The sequence below is a fragment of the Solea solea genome, chromosome 16 (genome assembly GCF_958295425.1).
Source record: "Solea solea chromosome 16, fSolSol10.1, whole genome shotgun sequence".
Taxonomy (NCBI): domain Eukaryota; kingdom Metazoa; phylum Chordata; class Actinopteri; order Pleuronectiformes; family Soleidae; genus Solea; species Solea solea.
This window is the reverse complement of record NC_081149.1, coordinates 12,044,504-12,063,194: the sequence shown is the minus strand read 5'-3', so window position 1 is coordinate 12,063,194 and position 18,691 is coordinate 12,044,504. Positions and strand designations below refer to the sequence as shown.

At 41.8% G+C, this 18,691-nt stretch overlaps 1 protein-coding gene, 1 long non-coding RNA gene and 3 other non-coding genes across 6 annotated transcripts; 4 read left to right on the top strand and 1 right to left on the bottom strand.

The window, feature by feature from the left end:
* Nucleotides 1–2,552: 2,552 nt before the first annotated feature.
* On the bottom strand, nt 2,553–15,164 carry si:ch211-51c14.1 (protein kinase C and casein kinase substrate in neurons protein 3). 2 transcript variants are annotated; one of them, XM_058654487.1, is made up of 10 exons: nt 14,927–15,164; nt 12,381–12,448; nt 7,995–8,151; nt 7,224–7,459; nt 6,819–6,974; nt 6,177–6,352; nt 5,356–5,476; nt 5,198–5,268; nt 5,010–5,089; nt 2,553–4,259 (listed from the first exon to the last, which is right to left on the bottom strand). In XM_058654487.1, the coding sequence occupies exons 2-10, from the start codon at nt 12,438–12,440 to the stop codon at nt 4,150–4,152; spliced, it is 1,167 nt and encodes a 388-aa protein (XP_058510470.1). In that variant the 5' UTR covers nt 12,441–12,448; nt 14,927–15,164; the 3' UTR covers nt 2,553–4,149. The 2 variants fall into 2 exon arrangements, with proteins under 2 accessions (XP_058510470.1, XP_058510469.1); XM_058654486.1 differs by lacking the exon at nt 14,927–15,164 and adding an exon at nt 14,447–14,714.
* Nucleotides 15,165–16,820: 1,656 nt separating this feature from the next.
* LOC131475521 (uncharacterized) lies at nt 16,821–18,488 on the top strand. The gene is made up of 3 exons (XR_009242510.1): nt 16,821–16,954; nt 17,717–17,770; nt 18,439–18,488. It is a non-coding gene; the product is annotated as an uncharacterized LOC131475521 (long non-coding RNA).
* LOC131442896 (small nucleolar RNA SNORD88) lies at nt 17,546–17,636 on the top strand. The gene has a single exon (XR_009233438.1). It is a non-coding gene; the product is annotated as a small nucleolar RNA SNORD88 (small nucleolar RNA).
* LOC131442897 (small nucleolar RNA SNORD88) lies at nt 18,282–18,372 on the top strand. Its single transcript, XR_009233439.1, has one exon. It is a non-coding gene; the product is annotated as a small nucleolar RNA SNORD88 (small nucleolar RNA).
* A 42-nt stretch (nt 18,489–18,530) lies between the features above and the next one.
* Nucleotides 18,531–18,620, top strand: LOC131442898 (small nucleolar RNA SNORD88). Its single transcript, XR_009233440.1, has one exon. It is a non-coding gene; the product is annotated as a small nucleolar RNA SNORD88 (small nucleolar RNA).
* Nucleotides 18,621–18,691: the final 71 nt, after the last annotated feature.

Genomic DNA, 18,691 nt, shown 5'->3' with positions numbered 1-18,691 from the left:
CTCGTCACTATCAGGATTCAGAACATGTAGCCTTGACCTCAGCAGTGACTGAGCAGCATCAGCATAAACATGAACATGTTCGGGTCCATGAACAACAACAAAGTCTCGTGCGGTGATTAATGCCGGGACCTTGATGACATCAGAGTGGCATTAGAGTGAATACTGTAGTGTAATTATCATGCAAATGAGCTGCTTCTATAGTCATTATTCTGTGTGTGTGTTACAGTTTAAAGTGATGTGTAAAGTTGACGGTGAGGTTTGCTTCGGGGCAGCCTGCACTTTGCTCTGAAAGTATTGATGTGAAGTCAAAGTCGAAATGAATGTTAGCTGAGAAGGCCTGGGGTTAAAGGAAGCTGAGTAAAGTCCCTTTCTTTCATTACTGCTGTTTATTTGTTGCCTTTTAAGACAACAGCAGCCTTTCCTGTAATGAGACAGAAGACATGCAGGTCCACTTCCTCCCATTGTGAGTCTGTGGTGAAGCTGCACATGAAAAGTATGTGTTCATCATCATGCTTTTGTTGCAATAAGTAATAATGAGGGACACGTCAATCTTGAAAAGCTCCTCTCCTGAATACAAAGAAATACTCTTTTTGAAGAGTAGTGCGTGCACACTCGCTCTGGACGGCAATGCATTTAATGATCTTTTTCTTAAAGGGTTCTGTGGAGCAAAGCCAAGATAATATACAGTCGACACCTTAACAGAGCTGGCAGAACACTCCACTGTGGGAAACAAACACTCAGGTCATGGACTCGGTTTGTCATCCCTCATAAATGTACTCCTCTGCTTGTTGAAAACAAGATGAAGGATGACTCTTGACAAAGTGACTTTTTCCCTCACTTGCCAGTGGAACACTGCCTGTGGCCTTTGTGCCACTTCCTTCCACCCAAGTGCATTTTGAGGTGTCGTGAGAGGTTTATTCATAGGTGAAAACCTTTTGATGGATTGTTGTGGTTGAAACGGCCTCTTTATTTCTCACAAGGCGCGGCTATCACTCAGTGTAAGTGAAACGATCTCTGAGAGGACGTGTTGTCCTTTCTTTTGCACATTTAATTCTATGTGGAGGGGAAAGAAGTAGCCCGAGTTTCCTCCCTCCCTCTCACTCATTGTCTACTGCTTCATCTTTCGCACGAGGAGGAGTCAATTAGTCATGGGACGATATACAATATTAAAAACACTTACGATATATGAAGCGCGGACAGTATCTATTATCGTGTAATCACGAGTGGAGCGAAAACAGTCATATTAAAGTCCTGTCTACCTCACAACATACAGTACATCTTGTTTAAAATCCCTTATTTTTCGCTTAAAGATAAATGTATCCTATCACTCTCACACTCCACATCCAGTCCAGTTAATCACCAAAAGTATCCACAGAGAAGACACTCTGTCACAGTTGTGATTTGATCCGGTGACCTTTCTTGCTGTGAGGCAACAATGTTAGCCGCTTGTGGCCCGACCACACGGTTATTCACATATTTGCAAGAATATAATTGTAATACACTTCTCTTTAACTGTGTTGTTTTGTATGATTTGTATACAGCACTGTGCAAAAGTCGTATGTTGTTTTTATGTCTGGGATCACTGGTTGCAATAATGGGACTAAAAGCTGGTCTTTTATATAAGCAAGCTGTCAGTGTTGCTGATATATTAATCTGGAGTAATAAACTTTAAGTTACATTAATTAGGATTCCACTCCAGTTTTAAGAGCCAGGGTCGTGCTATAAATTTGTTCCAATAAAGTGATTTGTTTTTCAATAATTCTACATTTATGGTCCTTACAGCCTGACCATACAGCATACAACAACTCCAACTTTGCACAGTACTTTTGTTTTCCAAAACTGTGTCACTCAGTCAATCATCCATCAGACAGAGAGTCAGATATCTAATATGACAACCTGGTGGAGACTGAATGCAGAGCTGAAAGAGAGTACATTTTGATACGTTTTGATATCAACGTCTTTTCAGAGTGCAGAGTGGCACTGACGAACAAGCTATCATCTAACTAATCCACTGTATGTTCCGTCTGTCAAAATCCTTGATGAAATACCATCACAGGCTCAACAGAGGCTTTGGGATTCACAAGCAAACTGTCATGAGGTGAGCAAATTCCTTCCACTGTGACATCATCATCCCCATCATCCCCATTTACCGCTGTGGAAACAGCAGAGAATTCCTGCATACTGCTTGCGTGTAGACTGTAGCATGTGTGTGAGGAGAATGTAAACGCGAGGATACCCAGATTTATCATTGCACTCATTCATCGCGACTGCGGGCTGCTCTGCATGGCTGCTTTTGTGGCGGCATCGTCGAGCGAAAGAGCATCAAGAGCTGGGTTTGATGTTGACGCAACTCCACTGACATGAACACAAGGGCTTAAAGTGTTGTGCGTGTGTGTGCATACAGTGTGCGTGTCACCTCTATACATATAAATATCCAGAGGCAGAACATGATGACACGGTGATCCAACAAGTCACTCTTTGTCTCTTTCAAATAAACACACATGTACGTTGTCATTCTTTCCACCACAAATGCAATAATCATAATTCCATAATGGTGCTACACTTTAGAAATTGTATTTTCTGAAGACAAACACAAGACGATTTGCTACAAAGTGTTTCTTGTGGGCATATGCATAGTTTTTAACATGACAAACACATACATGGATACAGAAGAAGGTGAAGGGCAAAGGCAGATCCAGCAGATTCTTACTTTGGTAAAGCAACAGATGATTAGATATAACACACACACACAAATATACACACACACTCACATACACAGACACACACGGACAGGAAAACTATTTGTTCCCCAGTTTGTATCTTTAAGGAACAGCCTGACGAGGAGAGAAATGTGCATGTTTGTTGTCACACTGGGAATCTGATAAAAACTAGTTTCTTTTGTTAGCCCCAAAAATAAGGAGTAGTCCTTAGGGGCCACCACTCATGTATATTTACTAATTCAACAGATAGCAGCAAACGTTGGAGTCCTGTTTCTGGCTACCTGAAAAATATAAGTGAAATATGCTTTATCTCTTTTATTTTTAGCTCCGTTTCACTCCGCCTGTGTCTTCTTTATCTGCTTAATTGTCCCCTTTGTTCACTCACTGTGCCACGTTTTTTTGTTTGTTGCTAAGAATGAAGTGTACAGTGGCATTTTTAGAGCTTTCTTAATGAAATCAGCCGCCTGCTACAGACGACATCAAGGCCACGAGAGCAGTGGGAGTGAGGCTAAATAACAGCTGCAGGGCAGGAAATCCAAAACCATGCATCGACATATGCAATCAGGCTCCACCGAGCTGAAAGGAACCACAGAGGTGAGTGATAACTCTTTACTTGCCTCTCTGTGATTACCCCCCCCCACCGCCTTCACCCCCTTCACATACACGTAGTCAAGTAATTCATAATTGATGAGAACAAACGACAAACTATGACAGCATTTGATGAGTTCCTGGAATGTGTGTTGATGCTGTTTGGGACTCAGTGACCCCTCCCCTGCACTGGACACACAGAGATAATGTTGATCTTTTTTCTTTTTTTTTTTGTACTGAGACAGCAAATAAACACATTCCTCTACATTTCAAGCCTGTTCCTACAGAAACACAGGCCATTAAGCTGCATCCATCATGCTCACTCGCCTTGCCTCAGATTAATTATGATCACAGTGGTGGCATCACTTTCTTCATATGCTGTGAGGCCTTTTTGTGAGAATCTTAATAGAAATATGATGAGGTGCAACAAAAAAAAAAAGAAGAAGAATAAAAACGGCTAAAGTAGCAGTCCTGTAATGCAATTTCAGCACCATAATGGTTAGTTATAATGTACCTTAAAAACCCAGCATATGTAACTTAACGTGCTTTTATACTAAAGCATTGCTTAATCATTATGGCTTCAATACAAGTGGTCGATGCACACTGTATATATTAAGATATTTGTCAGCATCCTTCAATAGATTTCACAACCTGGGCACCATGTGAGCAAATCTCTACAAGCTGAAATATCCACCTGTGACGTGTGGTCACCTCCTAACAGACCACGTCTTTGACTAACAGCTGCCAGGTGGCTTTATTTTTCTGACATGTGTCCAGGACTGGGACTTCCACAGTGAAATAAACCATGTGATGTTTCATTCTCGGTGCACACGTGACAAATTTACACCACCTCCACGTAGTTGGCTGGGTAAAGACCCTCCCACCCTCCGTCCTTCATGCCCCGACACCAGCCCTGATCGTCCTCATCCTCGACCTTCAGAAACTCCTCACCTGCAGTGACAAACACACATGATGACATGACATGATCTTTTTTTCTTGTTTTAAATAAGAGCTGCAACCAAAATATATATATATATTTTTTTTTTTCCACTCTGCAAAACTCAATTATTTCTTGGTATGTACTGAATTTACCAGTGTCAAAACTGTGCATTTCAACCAAATTCAGACAAAGATATTCAGTTTCTTGTCAACAGAAAACCAGCAGATGCAATTTGAGAAGAAAATACTTCTTTAAAAATATAAGTGAACTGCTGGACTGCAGGTGAAGCTCTGCAAAACATCAAAGACCATTTCAATATACTGTGTTGTGCGGCTGCAATCAGAATTTGCTATTTTTTAGCATTGTTTTTATTACTATTTATAATTATTTTTTACATTGTTTTATTAGAAGATAACCAAATACAAGAAACTACTGAAAGTACTGAAATAACTTCTTCTTTTTTAAGGGGAAAACAGCATCTATAGGCTAAAGTATATAAATGTGACATTACCATTAACATTAAAACAATATGACCGTATTACACCAGTTTTATTCACGACGTGCTTGTTGGAAAGCATGAAAACACCTTTCAGTAACCAAAAATCACAAAATTCTGCATCAGCAAGCCTTATAACAAAGTTCGATTTTTTCGCACAGTACAGTTTATGCACCGTTTTACAAATGATTGTAAGCCATGGAATTATTTAAACAATACTAATCTATACACACAGTACACTCCACAGGTCTGACGTGGTGTTTACCTGCTTTAAAGGACAGCTCATCTGTCTCCTGGCCAACGTAATCATACAGAGCTCTGACCCTCACGCCTCCGATCATCGCACTGACACGAAGAAAAAAGACAGACAGGAAGATTAACACGGCGCGGCGTCACATGAGTGAGACAAACATAGACACGTGTCATCTTTCTTTCTTCTACACACAAACTCACCTCTTCTCTAGTGTTCCTTTCTTTTCCACATCCTTTTTCCCTTTTTTGTTCTTCTTATCAGGGATCCAATCCTATTGAAATAGAATTGACACTAAATGTTTAAATGCAGCCCAAAAATAAGACACTTCACACAACAAAAAATGGTGCAAACGACAAACCTGGAAGTGAGGCCAGTCTGTGGGCATTCCAGGCCCGTGGGTGTTTTTCCACCAGCGAAGGTCCTCTTGCTCATCGATGGCCATCAGTGTGTTGTGCAGCTCATTGTACACAGCTAACGCACTACGCGGGCGGGAGACATTCAAAACTGTATTTTAACCCTTTAACCATTTCAACTTTTAAAAAAGAACGCTGAACTGTTCGACAAAGCAGCTGGAAGAAGTTAGTGACTCCTCTTCTGACAGGTTTATGCTGGGCATAATAAACACGTTGCGCAGGGATGAGCGGTGTATTCGGTGACAGCTGGGTGATTAATGGTATGGCATACATTTCTCTAATGATCATACTGTAATAAAGCATCTTCAGTTCGTGATGACAAGAGTATTGTTCGAGTATATTCTCTGCAAAACAAATTGCCCCTCTGAGATATGTTACTGTATTCCACTCCTCTTCTCTACAAACCTCTAATTCAGTCCCATCCACCCTAACAATTAAACAGTTTAATAAAAGCAGATATTTGCTGTAATTAACCCAACATGGTTCCTGTAGATTTGATAAAATAATTAAACCGTTGTCTTGCTTTTACTTCCTTTATCAGAATCGAAAGGAGTCTGTGGAGTAATCTGTGGAGAAAATGGCTTTTAATTAGCACTAAATTCACTCCAGCTATTGATTCTAACACACTCGGCTCTAAAGACACAGCAAGGCACGAGGCAACGAAACCACACATTTAAATTTGGTTCCAGTCGCTTAACTTCAAACACCAATCTTCACCTCATCAGCAGAGACAGCGTCTTAAGGATCCCGTGGCCGCGTGTCTCACCTCTCATTGTTGGTGATGTCCAGATGTGTGTGGATGGAGAGGAAGGCCTGTTTGAGGAAGACGATCCTTTTCCGCTCCTCCTCCTGGGACTGGTCAAAGATGGACTCCATCTCCTCCATGTAGCGAGGAGCATAGCGGTTCACCTCCTCTAGGACTTTCTCGTAGCGGGAACGAACCTGCGACACAGTAAAATATCATTAATACCAGATATGGACAGTATTGTTAAAAATGTTGTGCACTCACTGGCCGGTGTACCCTAATTTAGCCCAATACAACAACCTTAATTGAATATTCTTTATCTTTACAGAGATGGAAAATGTTCACTTCATAATTGAATTCATCATTTTATATACAACAATTCAAGGACATTGACTTTGGTGCATGGTTTTCTTTAGACATTTGCAAAGTACGGAGCCCGAGAGATGACATCTGGGGAAAAAATTAATAAATCACATACTCCCAGACTCCGCAGCAAAGCAGATTTTCATTGCATCTTTAAAACCTGAATGGTTAAGCAGTTTTGATCTTTCCTGCCATTGTCTAGGCTACTAGATTCAGTGTTTACAAACTGATTTTGGGACCCACTCTCTAAAAACATGCTGGCAAAAAAGCACGGACACCATTAACAGAACAAATTGGTACCTTCTCAGCCTCCTGTTGAGCGATCTCTCGCTCCTCCTGGATCTTCTTTTGTTTGTCGATGGAGATGTCTGGGTTTCCCTGAGCGTGTGTATCTCGCTCCCTGGCTATGTGCTCTTTACGGCTCACCTTATGGTACGCCCTCCTGGCTTTATCCAACTGAAGAGGAACCAAAATGTCCAAATGTTATTATATCACCAGCAAACCTGTGCAATCCTTGTATAACTCCCAGAATAAACTCATCCCTAAATAGCAATGTATTAAGTTCATATGGTCTAAATATAGATTCTTCTTCTTCTTCGCCTTCTTCAGTGCGTTCAAATAAAGCAAATATTTAATGGGCTCATTGTCTTTGTTTTGTTTTACTCCACATCTAAAACTATACAGCAGAAAACTGTGAAGACAGACCTTCTTAAGGCGTTTGGCCCATGGCTTCTGAGCACGTGCAAAGCCTGTCTCGGTGTCCTGAGACTCCTTGAATCCTCCAAATAACTTCTTGTGGAAAGTGTCCTTCTGCCAGGTCCTGACCTTGTCTCCGTCCTCTGACACCAGTGAGCGGCAGATGGAGGCGTGTAAGGAAGCCAGCCGGTCAGCAGAGGACAAAAAACACTGCCAGGCCTTCAGAAGAGAGCCGTACAGAGGAGCTGATGGAGGGAGAGGATACGTTTGTATTTTTGAACTTTAAAACAAGAACTATTTATCTTCTCTTATCACAACACATACACATGTATGGACAAAGGTATGTGGCCACACCTGTTAAGTATTGTATTCAAGTGTTTCAATCAGGCTTCGGTTCAGGCCTCTTATCGCCAATGAAGGACAATCTTCACACTTCTGCACATATTGGACAATGCTATGCTTCCAACTTTGTGGCAACAAACTATTAAGACATGATTTGATGAGGTTGGTGTGGATGAACCCATAAAGGCACCTTTAGGATGAACTGGAACAGAGATTGCGAGCCAGGCCTTCTCGTCCAACATCAGTGCCACGACCTCATCAATGCTCTACAGAATGAATGGGCACAAATTCCCATAAAAACACTAGAAAGCGTGGAAGCTGTTATAGTTGCAAAAGGGTGACCAAATACTTTTGTCCACATAGTGTAAGTTTTAACCTCACTTATGTCGTCGTCATGGTGTCGACATAAGTACCTGAGGTGGCAGTTACTGTACTTACTGGAGTCCACCACCGGCTTCCATTTGTTGCTCCATTCACTAAGTTGCTGTGCGTACTGCCTCTCCACCCGAGCTCTCTCTTGAAAACATGCCACTATGTCATTACAGGCCTGGAAAGCGTCTTCTGTCCGCTTCACCGTGCGCTGATAGTTCCCAGGCTGCCAGGACACAAAGAGAGAGGGAGAGGTGTGAGATCTCCTGTTCACACCAGATAAACAGCAGGAGGAGGAAGGTGAGCGGACGTTTAAAACAAACAAGTCAAAGAAAAGGTGTGAGAGTGTGTTGAAAATAGTGTTCGATACAGACTTGTTTGTGGATGCACCATTGCAAATTAAAAAACAGTGAAGGCTACACACAGCTGCTCACAGTTTATTTCTGGCAGAGCAGAAACAGCATCTGCAACATTAACCGATTTAGTACAAGAAACTAAAAATATAACGTTTTCCAGTCAGCATGACTCTTGAATTCTCTCTTGTACTATCTTACACTCAATTTACTACTGTTACTACTACGACTATCATCTCATCATCTCTGCTTCTAATAGTATTATATACTAAGTGCCATTCTTTTAAGGGTTGCAGAAGGAGATGGCGTCAACATTGAAAGCTTAGCTTAGCATATACAGTACATACAAAATAATAAGTTGCCTTTAACTGTTTTTAAATCTCTTTTAAAGGCACATTTGTTTTCATTAGCTTTCACCACAACGTGAGTTGAGCTTTTGTTCATCTTGTTTTACTAATTCTGTGGCTGTTCTCATGTTTGTGTTGTTTTATGGTATGTTTTTATGTCTATTTTGTCAACAACTCTGTTGTTTTAAATGTGCTTTAGAAATAAAGTTGGATTGGATTGAATTGGATTTTACAGGCCATCTTTATGCTAAGCTAACAGGCTCCGACTACATCTTATTTTCTAAAACGTTGACCCAGCCCAGCTCCATGTGTCCTGGTAAGTTGTGCCAGTTAGCAAGTATGCACAAAACCATGAGCTGGAATAAACCTGCTCCATATTAATATCTGTTTCATCGTGTACAACTATAATTTCTACGTCGACAAAAAGAGAAGCTGCAGTTTTAAACAGTCATCGCTGGTCTGCAGCTCACTTTGTCATAACAAGGTCCAGCTTGCATCCTCATCTCCTTTCACAGCTGTGACACCGCTGTAGCCGCCTTAAGGTCAACCCCCACGTGCCACAAGTGACACTTTACTGGCACTGAGTTTCCTGTGGTGAACTGCGACGGCGGCGGCAGTGGCGTGGGGTGTGGTGTGGTGAGTGGACATGAGGACAAGGCCCTGACCATAAAAACGCCAGATGGAGGAGAGGAGGGCAGCGACGGCAAGATCCTGAGTGTAATAACATATCTGAAGCAAGTGTGTTGTTTGTGGATGTGGAATCTGGAAATCTCTCTGCAATTTTCCTGGCAGCCGCCGTCGGCTCCTACTCAGCACTCACTCCTACTCTCTTCTTCACTTTCTGTCAAACCTCTTGTTCATTAGTCTCTGATATATTCACACCGGCACATGTTGTCATGTTGTGTTAAATCATCCGAGGTAATGCACTTATTGTAAATACTACAAAATGACTTTTATATCACGGGCGACATTTTCCCTTCTCCAACACATTAGCTGTGGAGCTCCAGTTACTGCATGTTGGCTCATTGGGATGCTTTAGGATCTCTAAACACCAGCTGTAATGTCACTCGTTACACCCACACGTTGTATGTCCACTTCGTAATCCACGCTTTGACTGTTGGCATACACTAAATAATTACACAGTGCTTGGCGGTGCATTTTTATTCCCCAGAGTAACATCAACTGTCCTTTCTCACGCACAGACCACAGATCTTTGCATTTTGACTCACAACTGAAGGGCATTTGTATCTAGTGGAACTCTTAATTAGTGGATAATGAAATGAAAGTGCACCGTAAAGGTCAGTCACTTAAGTCTTTATATGTGGAAAGAAGATAGTGAATGCTGGCGGCACTTAGACCAAATTAGCAGGTTTTCCCGCCACAAATTAATTCAATTTATTCCTTTTCTGACCTTTCTGTAAAGCATCAGGCTACATACTGTATGCATCATTTAACATTTGTATTTGCTTCTGATTTAACACTTGTATGCATAAGCTAAGTGTCACACATGCTAAGGTGGTTTAAAGTAAAACATGGAGCAAAGGTGAAACCGTAAAGCCCAGTCCGTCGTTGTAAGTTGTATGTATGTCATTTACGTCATTTACGAGAATCAAAAAAAGGTTTCATTTTACAGAATTCATTTTAAATCGACTGGGGGTGCTTCTCGACCGTGCCGCCCCCTGCGCCTCCTTTTTTCCTTTCTTTCGGCCTCTGTTGTGGTTTTCCCTGAATCTCCTCAGTCCTCGTCTGAGAGTTAACTGGAAACAGCTGAGGAATCCACTTTGAGGCCAGAAGCAACGCTGCAAAGACTCAGTGGGCCAATCTCTGAGGCAGATGCTAATCTGCTACCAGAAAATCTAGTAAAAATGTGTCGTCAAAGAAAATGGCCAACGGGCCTCTGCTGAAAAGTCCCATTTCCCGAGCGTCACTGAATATAACGCCGCGTTAGTCCTCAGAACCATGAGTTGAACGTCTTTTATTTCATTATTTGTCGTGCCATTAAACTGTGACATTTTCAGGATCAGGCAGCTTTTTTTATCAGTTTTCCATATAAAACATTGTGTTAATCAGGAACGATGGGAACTGTGGTGAGACTGTAGCATGGTTTGGGTTAACATGTTCCTCTGTCTTCTTCTAAGTCTTTGTTCTTGTTTTGCACATAACATTCTAACAGTCTAGGCCAGTGTTTCCCAAACGTTTTATTTGAGGAAAGACGACAAACTACTGCGACCAAGTTCACAATATAAATGATTCACGACAAGAGCAAATTTCCTGTATGATATTACATTGCTGACTATTTTTAACTGCTATTCCTGCCACAGCAGGTAGAGCAGGTTTTTCTAAAAGATCTATGTTTAATGAATGAATCACTTCATCTTATACTTTAATAAATCTCAAGTAAGACTTAAGTAAGACTCTGGAAAGAAACAATTTATTCATTTACCAGTGGGTCCAGATCCAGTTCTAGTATGTGGCTAAATAAGAAAACTAGAAAATGATAGTAACTAGTAGCAGAACTAGTAGTTGACATTGCAGTGAGATGCAATTGTGCATTAAATACCATTTTATGAGACACTGTGCGGGACTAAACAACAGATTCAAAGGTGTCCCCATAGAAATGTTTGTGTTAATAAGATGCTGCAGTTATGGAGTCTCCTGCAGAATAAAAACACAATGATGCTCTGTTACAGCAGCTAACACTCTCCATTCAGTCGATCCGTCAGAGCTGCATATACATAAAAATCCATACGTGTCCTCTACAGCAGCGTCATTGGTAGCATCACGACAAACAAAAGAGGTAAACTTTGCACTATAATGACAGACAGGAAAAAAGCCTGGAAACACATGCAGCACAACAGGAGGCTGCCTTAATTACAGGAGGGGGAGAGATGAAAGTTGGGCGGCACATCCAGGCCAAAGGGAGACAAAGCCCGCATTAAAGCGGTGGCACACTCAAATGAGACGCTCGGGCACTTTGGATGTCGAAGGTGTTTACAGCTTTAAAACATGATGGCTAAACAGAACCGTGTCTCGTAAACACAGTGATCCAGTGTGTTTGGTGCTGCCGCTGAACCAGAGCAGGGAGATTCAGGAGCATTGAAGACAGGAACTGGAGATTTATGGGGTAATGTGCCGTTAGTGTCATCCATCCTGTGTTATCATGCTCAGTAAAATCTCAATGAGCAGCCAGCATTTATTGGATGTCGGTTTCACTTTTCTGTACACGTTTGTTGAGCTTGTTTGTGGTTCACATGAAATTAATCTTGTTCAACATGGTGGTGGATAACCTGTTTTCTGGCAGCAGCAGCAGCAAGAAATAAATACCAAGTCGTGTGGTATATGCAAAAACCACACGTTCAACATCCCAAGAGATGTGACCCCCCCCCCCCCACCGCGCAGAGTTCTTTGTAAAACAACGGCAAACAATCAAATACCTAATGAGCCAAAGACAATGTCAAAAACCTTCTCTGGGTGCAGTTAAGCCCGAGTGAGGGAATCCAGCGTGCACATTAGTCACGATTCACTTTTTTTAAAAAGAGAGCACGGCCTTGTTTACACTGATGTGTAGCCTGAGCGACTAAACTGTGAAGTGTGTTGTGACTGGAAGGTCACAGAGACTGGAGCGGTGGAGGCAGAAGCTTTATCTCGTGTATCTCACATCTCTCTCTCCCCCCAAACAGAATTCCGAGCGATAAGTTGACAAGGACAGACACGATGTGCTGCTACACATGATGCAGCAGAACACGCATTCTTACCATCCAGAAGCTGCGATTGCTGGCATCTTCGGGGCTGGAGTCTGCTGACAGCGTCGACATCCTGTTCTCTGCGTGAGACAGTAAAGAAAATGGGATATTTCAAACTGTTTATTCAATGACTGTTTATGACTTTAACACTGGAAATAAGTGACTATTATTCTGAGAGTTCTGCTCTTACACTATTTATTTATTTAAACCTGCTTTAGACGTAACCATTCTTCATTCGTCTGAACTCCATTTTGAAGCTTCCACGACTGAACACACCAACCTTTATAGAATTGGTTTAGACGTGGGGGCTTTGTAGATACAGTATGCACAGAAACGTCACCAAAGGAAGGTTTTGACAGCTTCCAACATCCTGCCACTTGTTCTTAGTTAGGGAACAAATACACGATAGACTCACATCACACGGTTGATCAGTGTAACATAAATATCCAAGAATAACATTCAGAGCCAAATCACAACCAAAAATCCTTCTGCATGGGAATCAGTGACGAGCCAAACGTCCATAACAGGAAGTCACTTCCTCTAAAAGTCCCAGAGGGTTTATTTAGTCAGACATATCCCACAGTCCTGTCAGGTCAACTCAGCATCGTTCATTAATCTAATGGAAAAAAAACACACACAGAACAATCTTATGTAGAGTCTGTGAATGTTTTTGGCTCTTGGCGATTTAAATGATGTGTAATCTTACAGTGGGTCTTATCATCTGTTTAATCTGTGTTCATGTATGTACATACAACTGACGTGATATGTTAAATAAAGCACAAACACTTCAGGTTTCTAACTATTTAAAAAATAAATAAATAAATATGTGATGAGAAAAGCTCAGTATTCCCTGAGATAAATGTGCTCTTGTCTACACTTGGATTTATAGTGATGTGTTTCAGTGAGTGCATCATTTCGTGGAGGCTTTGTGAAGCCATTAAAAGAGGAAGGTGACGTGCTCAATAAATTTGAAACCAGGAGGTGTACAGTAAACCGAGGCAGCATCAGCCAGGAAGGCCTGTCCTGTCCTGTGCAGCATGAGCGAGCTTTGAAACATGAGCCATCCTAAAATTAACAGGGGCTAAAGGTCAACACGCATCCTATAATTCACACTTAATTTCTTCCCGTGCCGGTGTCCCCCTCTCTCCCCCCCTCTCCCCCTCTCTCTGCTTTTATTATTGAAAAAAAAAAGAAGACACACCTGCACACTTGTTTAACAAGCAGCAGACACGCGCTCACATGGTACGAGGTCACAGTCACACACTGTGACCACGATGACGCTCACTCAGTTCCACTTCAAAAAAGTCAACTTTTCCACTCAAATATTTGAGCACACAGCAGTTTTGTGCTCTGACCTCCGTCGAGACAAAGCCCCCATGTCTTGTCTGTTTCTTGCTCCCTGCAGCCATTTCTCCTCATGCTCCTGTTTAACACACAATTAGATTCAATGATTTTTCTCGCTGAATATCCTGCAGTTCATGGGGCATCACATGCCTCGCCCCCTCCCCCCCCACACACACACACACACACACACCTCACCGGAATCTTCTTCAGTTTTTCCTTCTGCTGTTGTGTCTCTGAAACTGAAGCCTCTGAAGATTACACAACATCCAGATTCACAGGAGGTCACAAATATAATGAATCAGCCCCCCCCCCCCCTTTAACCCTTGACCTAAACTTCCTGTCCCGTTGCTGACAGACTTTCCATGGGGTGTAACTGTGAAAGAGTTTTCACAGTGGGGGTTGAGCAGCTCTGCTGTCCTTTACTCTGTCTCCAGCCTTATTAAGAACACTGATTTTTTGATCTAAATGAAAGAGTTTGCTTGTAAATTAATCCTCTGGATTAGCTGCGGTCCATTGCACAACCTCTTAAATATGAGTGCATGCTCTTTATAAGCAAGCGAAAGTATTCTCTACGGGATTGAAAACTGTTGACCACATTCAAATATGATTTCACAGCTTTAATGGTCCTCTAAAAGTGTCTTTGAGCTTCAGGTGTTGAAAGAAAGTGCTCAAATGACATTGCGTACGACTGAACTGCCTGGTTAGAACGACAGAATTCACACTGTACAACTCACCACCAACAAGCACAGATTGAACTCCACCATGGGTCCTCCAGACTTTTTATGATCTCCTGTATGTCAGACAGGAAATGTGTTCCCCCGGCTTAAAAAAAAAAGAAAAGAAGTAATCCTGCAACTTGCATTAAACCAGACCTTTTAAAAACTCTGAATTCACCCTTAAGAGAGAAAGAAAAACCGAACTATGACCAGCTAAAGCTGTAGCTCATTTGGGTTAAGGGAGCCCATCTGGAGCTTCCAGCCAACCAAACTCTTTCACCCCTCTACTCTGCTCATTCCCTGGCACGGTCGCTCACTCCTCCCCCTGTCCCCGTTTCATCTGTCACACATAACTCAACGCACGCACACATGACAGAGAGGAAATATATAGTAACAAATGGAGACAGAACGCAGAAATAGGAGCTCAATCACTCCATCCGATCTCTGTGAAATGCAACCATCAAGGCAGCCAAGAAGGAGTTGGTAATGAGTTCTTACCTCTCTGTGTAGTTGGGGCCTCTCTCTCTACTTCAACACCCTTTTCCCTCTTTGGTTTGGTTAAAACTCCCTCTGCAATCAAATCTTTGTGTAGACTTGCAGTCTGCTTCTCCCTCCTGACTTCTTTGTACTCCTCTTCGCTCTCTCAAAACTTTGATTTTTCCACTCGTTTCTAAACAGCAATGCTCCTGCTCTTCCCCTTTCTTTGGCCCACTGTTTGTGTCAGATGAGTTGGCTTCTTTTTTTTTTTTTTCTTCTCCTTCTCCTCCTCCCTCACAGCCTCCCTCCCTCCTACTCTCTCTCTATCCCCCCCCCCCCTCTCTCTCTCTCTCTTACTGTCTCCCTCTCTTTAAAACAGCTGCAGGAAACTTAGTCTCTTGTTCATTGTGCTTCACCACTTGTTGGAAACCGTCTGTGGTGTCTCTGCGTTCATTCACCTCCCTCAGAGCAGTGTTAACAACGCAGACCACACTGTGTTTTTTTATGCATGCGTGTGTGTGTGTGTGTGTTTAGAGGTAAACAATAACTGAGTCACCCGAGCGGATGTGTGTGTACGGTTTAATAGGCCCATTTGCTTTGTTTTACTATTTTACAAAGAGGCTCAGAGCAGCATGACCAGATAAGGGGAACTCCATCCCTCCATGCTTGTCTTCAAACCCATTTTCCGTCCCCACAACATTCCCCCCGGGACAGTTTGGTACGTCTGCCTCCACAGCTGGAGGAAATATCCGGTGTGGGTATATATATATATATATATATATATATATATATGGTGTGTGTGTGTGTGTGTGTGTACAGTCAGTGCTGCTTTGAAGTAAGAGGCCCCCCCGAAGAAGAGTTGCTCTAACACAACACACTGTACCCGGCTCTTGGTGACATAATACGTTACGCTATGCTGAACTTGTGCAACTTTTGTCATGTCCGAACATGCCATGTAAATAATGCTACGCCCCAGCTGCAGCCTGCACTCAGAAAACAACAATCCTGTGTTGGTAATCCTGTAATCAAACGTTGGAAGGACGGTAGACGGATATCATGGCAACGCTGGGAGATCCTGTCATTAAAATGATAACTAAACAATGTAATAAAGTAGGAAAAGGTCTCTGTTATATGTTAAACTTGCATTAGTACGGTTTCAATCCCTTTGAGAGAGAAATAGATCACAAAATGTTTCAGTAAATCACCAAAGGAACTGGAACAGAATGGAACGATTGGTTGGTGCTTACCTTTGTGCTTCATAATGATGATGTTTACAGTTTTCTTACAGGTGATTCAGACATGATGTCAGTATCAGTGCAGCTGAACTCACCAGGCTCACTTCACTTGGCTTCAAGCAGCTTGTCTTCTATGTTTTCTGAAAGTGGAGTTTGAATGAAGGGAGAGACATAAAAAATGACAGACACAGTCTTTAAGTTAAGGTTAAAGAAAATACTGTTTCAGTGAAGGAACATTGTTGCTCTGATCTGTCAATTATGATATTTTCTTACCTGGACCACCAGTGGGCCCCCCAATATTGTTTGGAGAAAAAGCATTTTAATATATTAAAGAAATCTAGATCTCTATAGGTTTATCTTTCGATATCTAAATAGTGTTGCGTTTAAGTTATTTTATTTTATCTTTGGTTTTAAATTTTGTCATTAAACTGGTTTACTTAATTTAAGTTCAGTATCACCACAATTAATACTCTGCCCCATGGCCTCTAGTGTTAAAAAGTGTAAATAACACAACTATAATTAATGCAATTTATGGTGTTATCAATAATAGTAAAGCAGTAGTGGTGGAAGGGGGGGAACCCAAATCAAATTCAGCTTAGGGCCCCAGAATGGCTTGGGCCGGCACTGCGCATAACGTTCAGCAAAGAGAATTTAAACTTCCATTCCGACCCAGTAGGCGGCGGTAGTATATAATAGGCGAGCTGATGTTCAGGAGAAGAAGAAGAAGCGCCTACAGCAGCAGTTACTGGTTAGCTCGGTCACTGCCGCCTCTGCTACACGCGCTGATACCAGCTCAACATGGCTGCTACAAATGGTAAGATCATTTTATAACTTCAGTTCATGAGAAATAAAAAGTATGTACAATTATATCAGTAGAGTGTTGGTCGTAAGAAGTGGTTAAATTAATACAAGCGCCGCTCCCGCCGAGTGAACGGGCTATTGTAACGTCCACTGCTACTGTTTTATACGCATACTGTACATTTAACTTTCCGTCTATTGACATTTTCACATAACTACTGCGAAACCAGACTATATTTTGATAGTTAGACATGTTTCGCTTGTGTGTGTGCGCCGAATGAAACATGGTGACGCAAAGCTACGACTCGTAACACGTGGTCACATACGGGACTCCTGTTGTCTGATTTCTGGAATGTGGTTAATACAAAAATATAAAATGTTATAACCAGGTTTGGTTGGTGCTATTGATTTTCGTTTGTCGGAACTCGTATGAACCAATATTATCTTACTGATGGTTTTGAGTAACGGCAACTTTCAAGGCCTGTCTCCACGTGGGAAGCCTTAAGAACCCATTAGCATGAAAGCCTACATTATAATATAACTACACACAAGATGTTATGGGTTTTTTTAGAGTGAAACTTTAACTGTAGTATGTATTTTAGTTGCTTCTCTCCCCTGATGACCTGCACTGGGCTCTGAGATTATGTGGAGATAAAGTGCACCTTTGGCCCTGACAAGCCAGAGTTTCTGAGGAGACTATTATCTAACGCTGGGAGGAAGGTTATAGTTTTTGGTAGATCATAACTTAACATGTGCTCGATGCATTTTGTCATTTCAGGCCACTTCAAGTCACCACCACCACCTCAGAACCGGAAATGTGTGTTTAAGAAAGGTATGTTATATGTAGAGGTCAACCCATGTGGGGTTTGTCTATGGCCAGTTCTTAGAGATCTGGACAGCCAATGATTAAAACTTAACTTTCTGATAACCGTGCAATTATACAACCAAAAACATTATTAAATGGGTTAAAATAAATTCAGTACCTCTAGTCATAAGGCAGTGTTGTCTCAAACACTTGCTCTGCTAACTGAAGACAGCCAAAAGTGTCTTACTGAACTGTGACCACTGGGTGGCAGTGAACACTCACAATTTGAACCAACTTGATCTATACAAGAGCATAGTTGAGTACGGAGCTGTGAATACAGAAATAAGGGCTGGTTTAAGTTAAGGATTATTTAAGTTCTTGCTGTGTCATATTGTTGAGGACATTGCTCTAGATATTATGTGTAACTTCTGCTACTGTAAGTGATTTTTTATTTTTTTTTTTTATGGCCTTGATTAAGAGATCATATACTTAACCTACTGTGAGTACATTTCTGCTATTAGTGTGGATTTGAACGGCATCTCTCCCCTGATGACCTGCACTGGGCTCTGAGTTAATGTGGAGATAAAGTGCAACTTTGGCCCTGACAAGCCAACGTTTCTGAGGAGAATCTTAACTAATGATGGTCAAATGTGACAATCATTGCAACACATTAACATTTGCTCTTGTTCTTTCAGGTCTTGCAAAGGAAGTGACTCCTACAGTGACATGAATTAAGGTGTGTATCCTACTGCATCTGTGTAGTTTGGTAGCAGATTCTCTGAATGCTCATCTCTTGTGATGTATTGCACTGGGCTCAGAAATGCAGTGTTGATAGAAGTGCAGCTCGGCCCTTGACAAGGCCGAGTCTGAACAGATGATTGCCAAAACGCTTGGTCTGATTATACCAGCAAGTTGTTTGCCTCACTACTGTGTATTTGTATTTTTCAT

What these genes read in the sequence shown, in the direction of transcription:
- si:ch211-51c14.1 (XM_058654487.1), bottom strand. Translation starts at nt 12,440, where the DNA reads ATGTCGACGCTGTCAGCAGACTCCAGCCCCGAAGATGCCAGCAATCGC. An exon ending in GAAGCCGGTGGTGGACTCCA is followed by an intron (nt 7,460 to 7,994) that starts GTAAGTACAGTA and finishes TCCCTCCATCAG; the next exon opens with CTCCTCTGTACGGCTCTCTT. An exon ending in CTCAACAGGAGGCTGAGAAG is followed by an intron (nt 6,353 to 6,818) that starts GTACCAATTTGT and finishes ACTGTGTCGCAG; the next exon opens with GTTCGTTCCCGCTACGAGAA.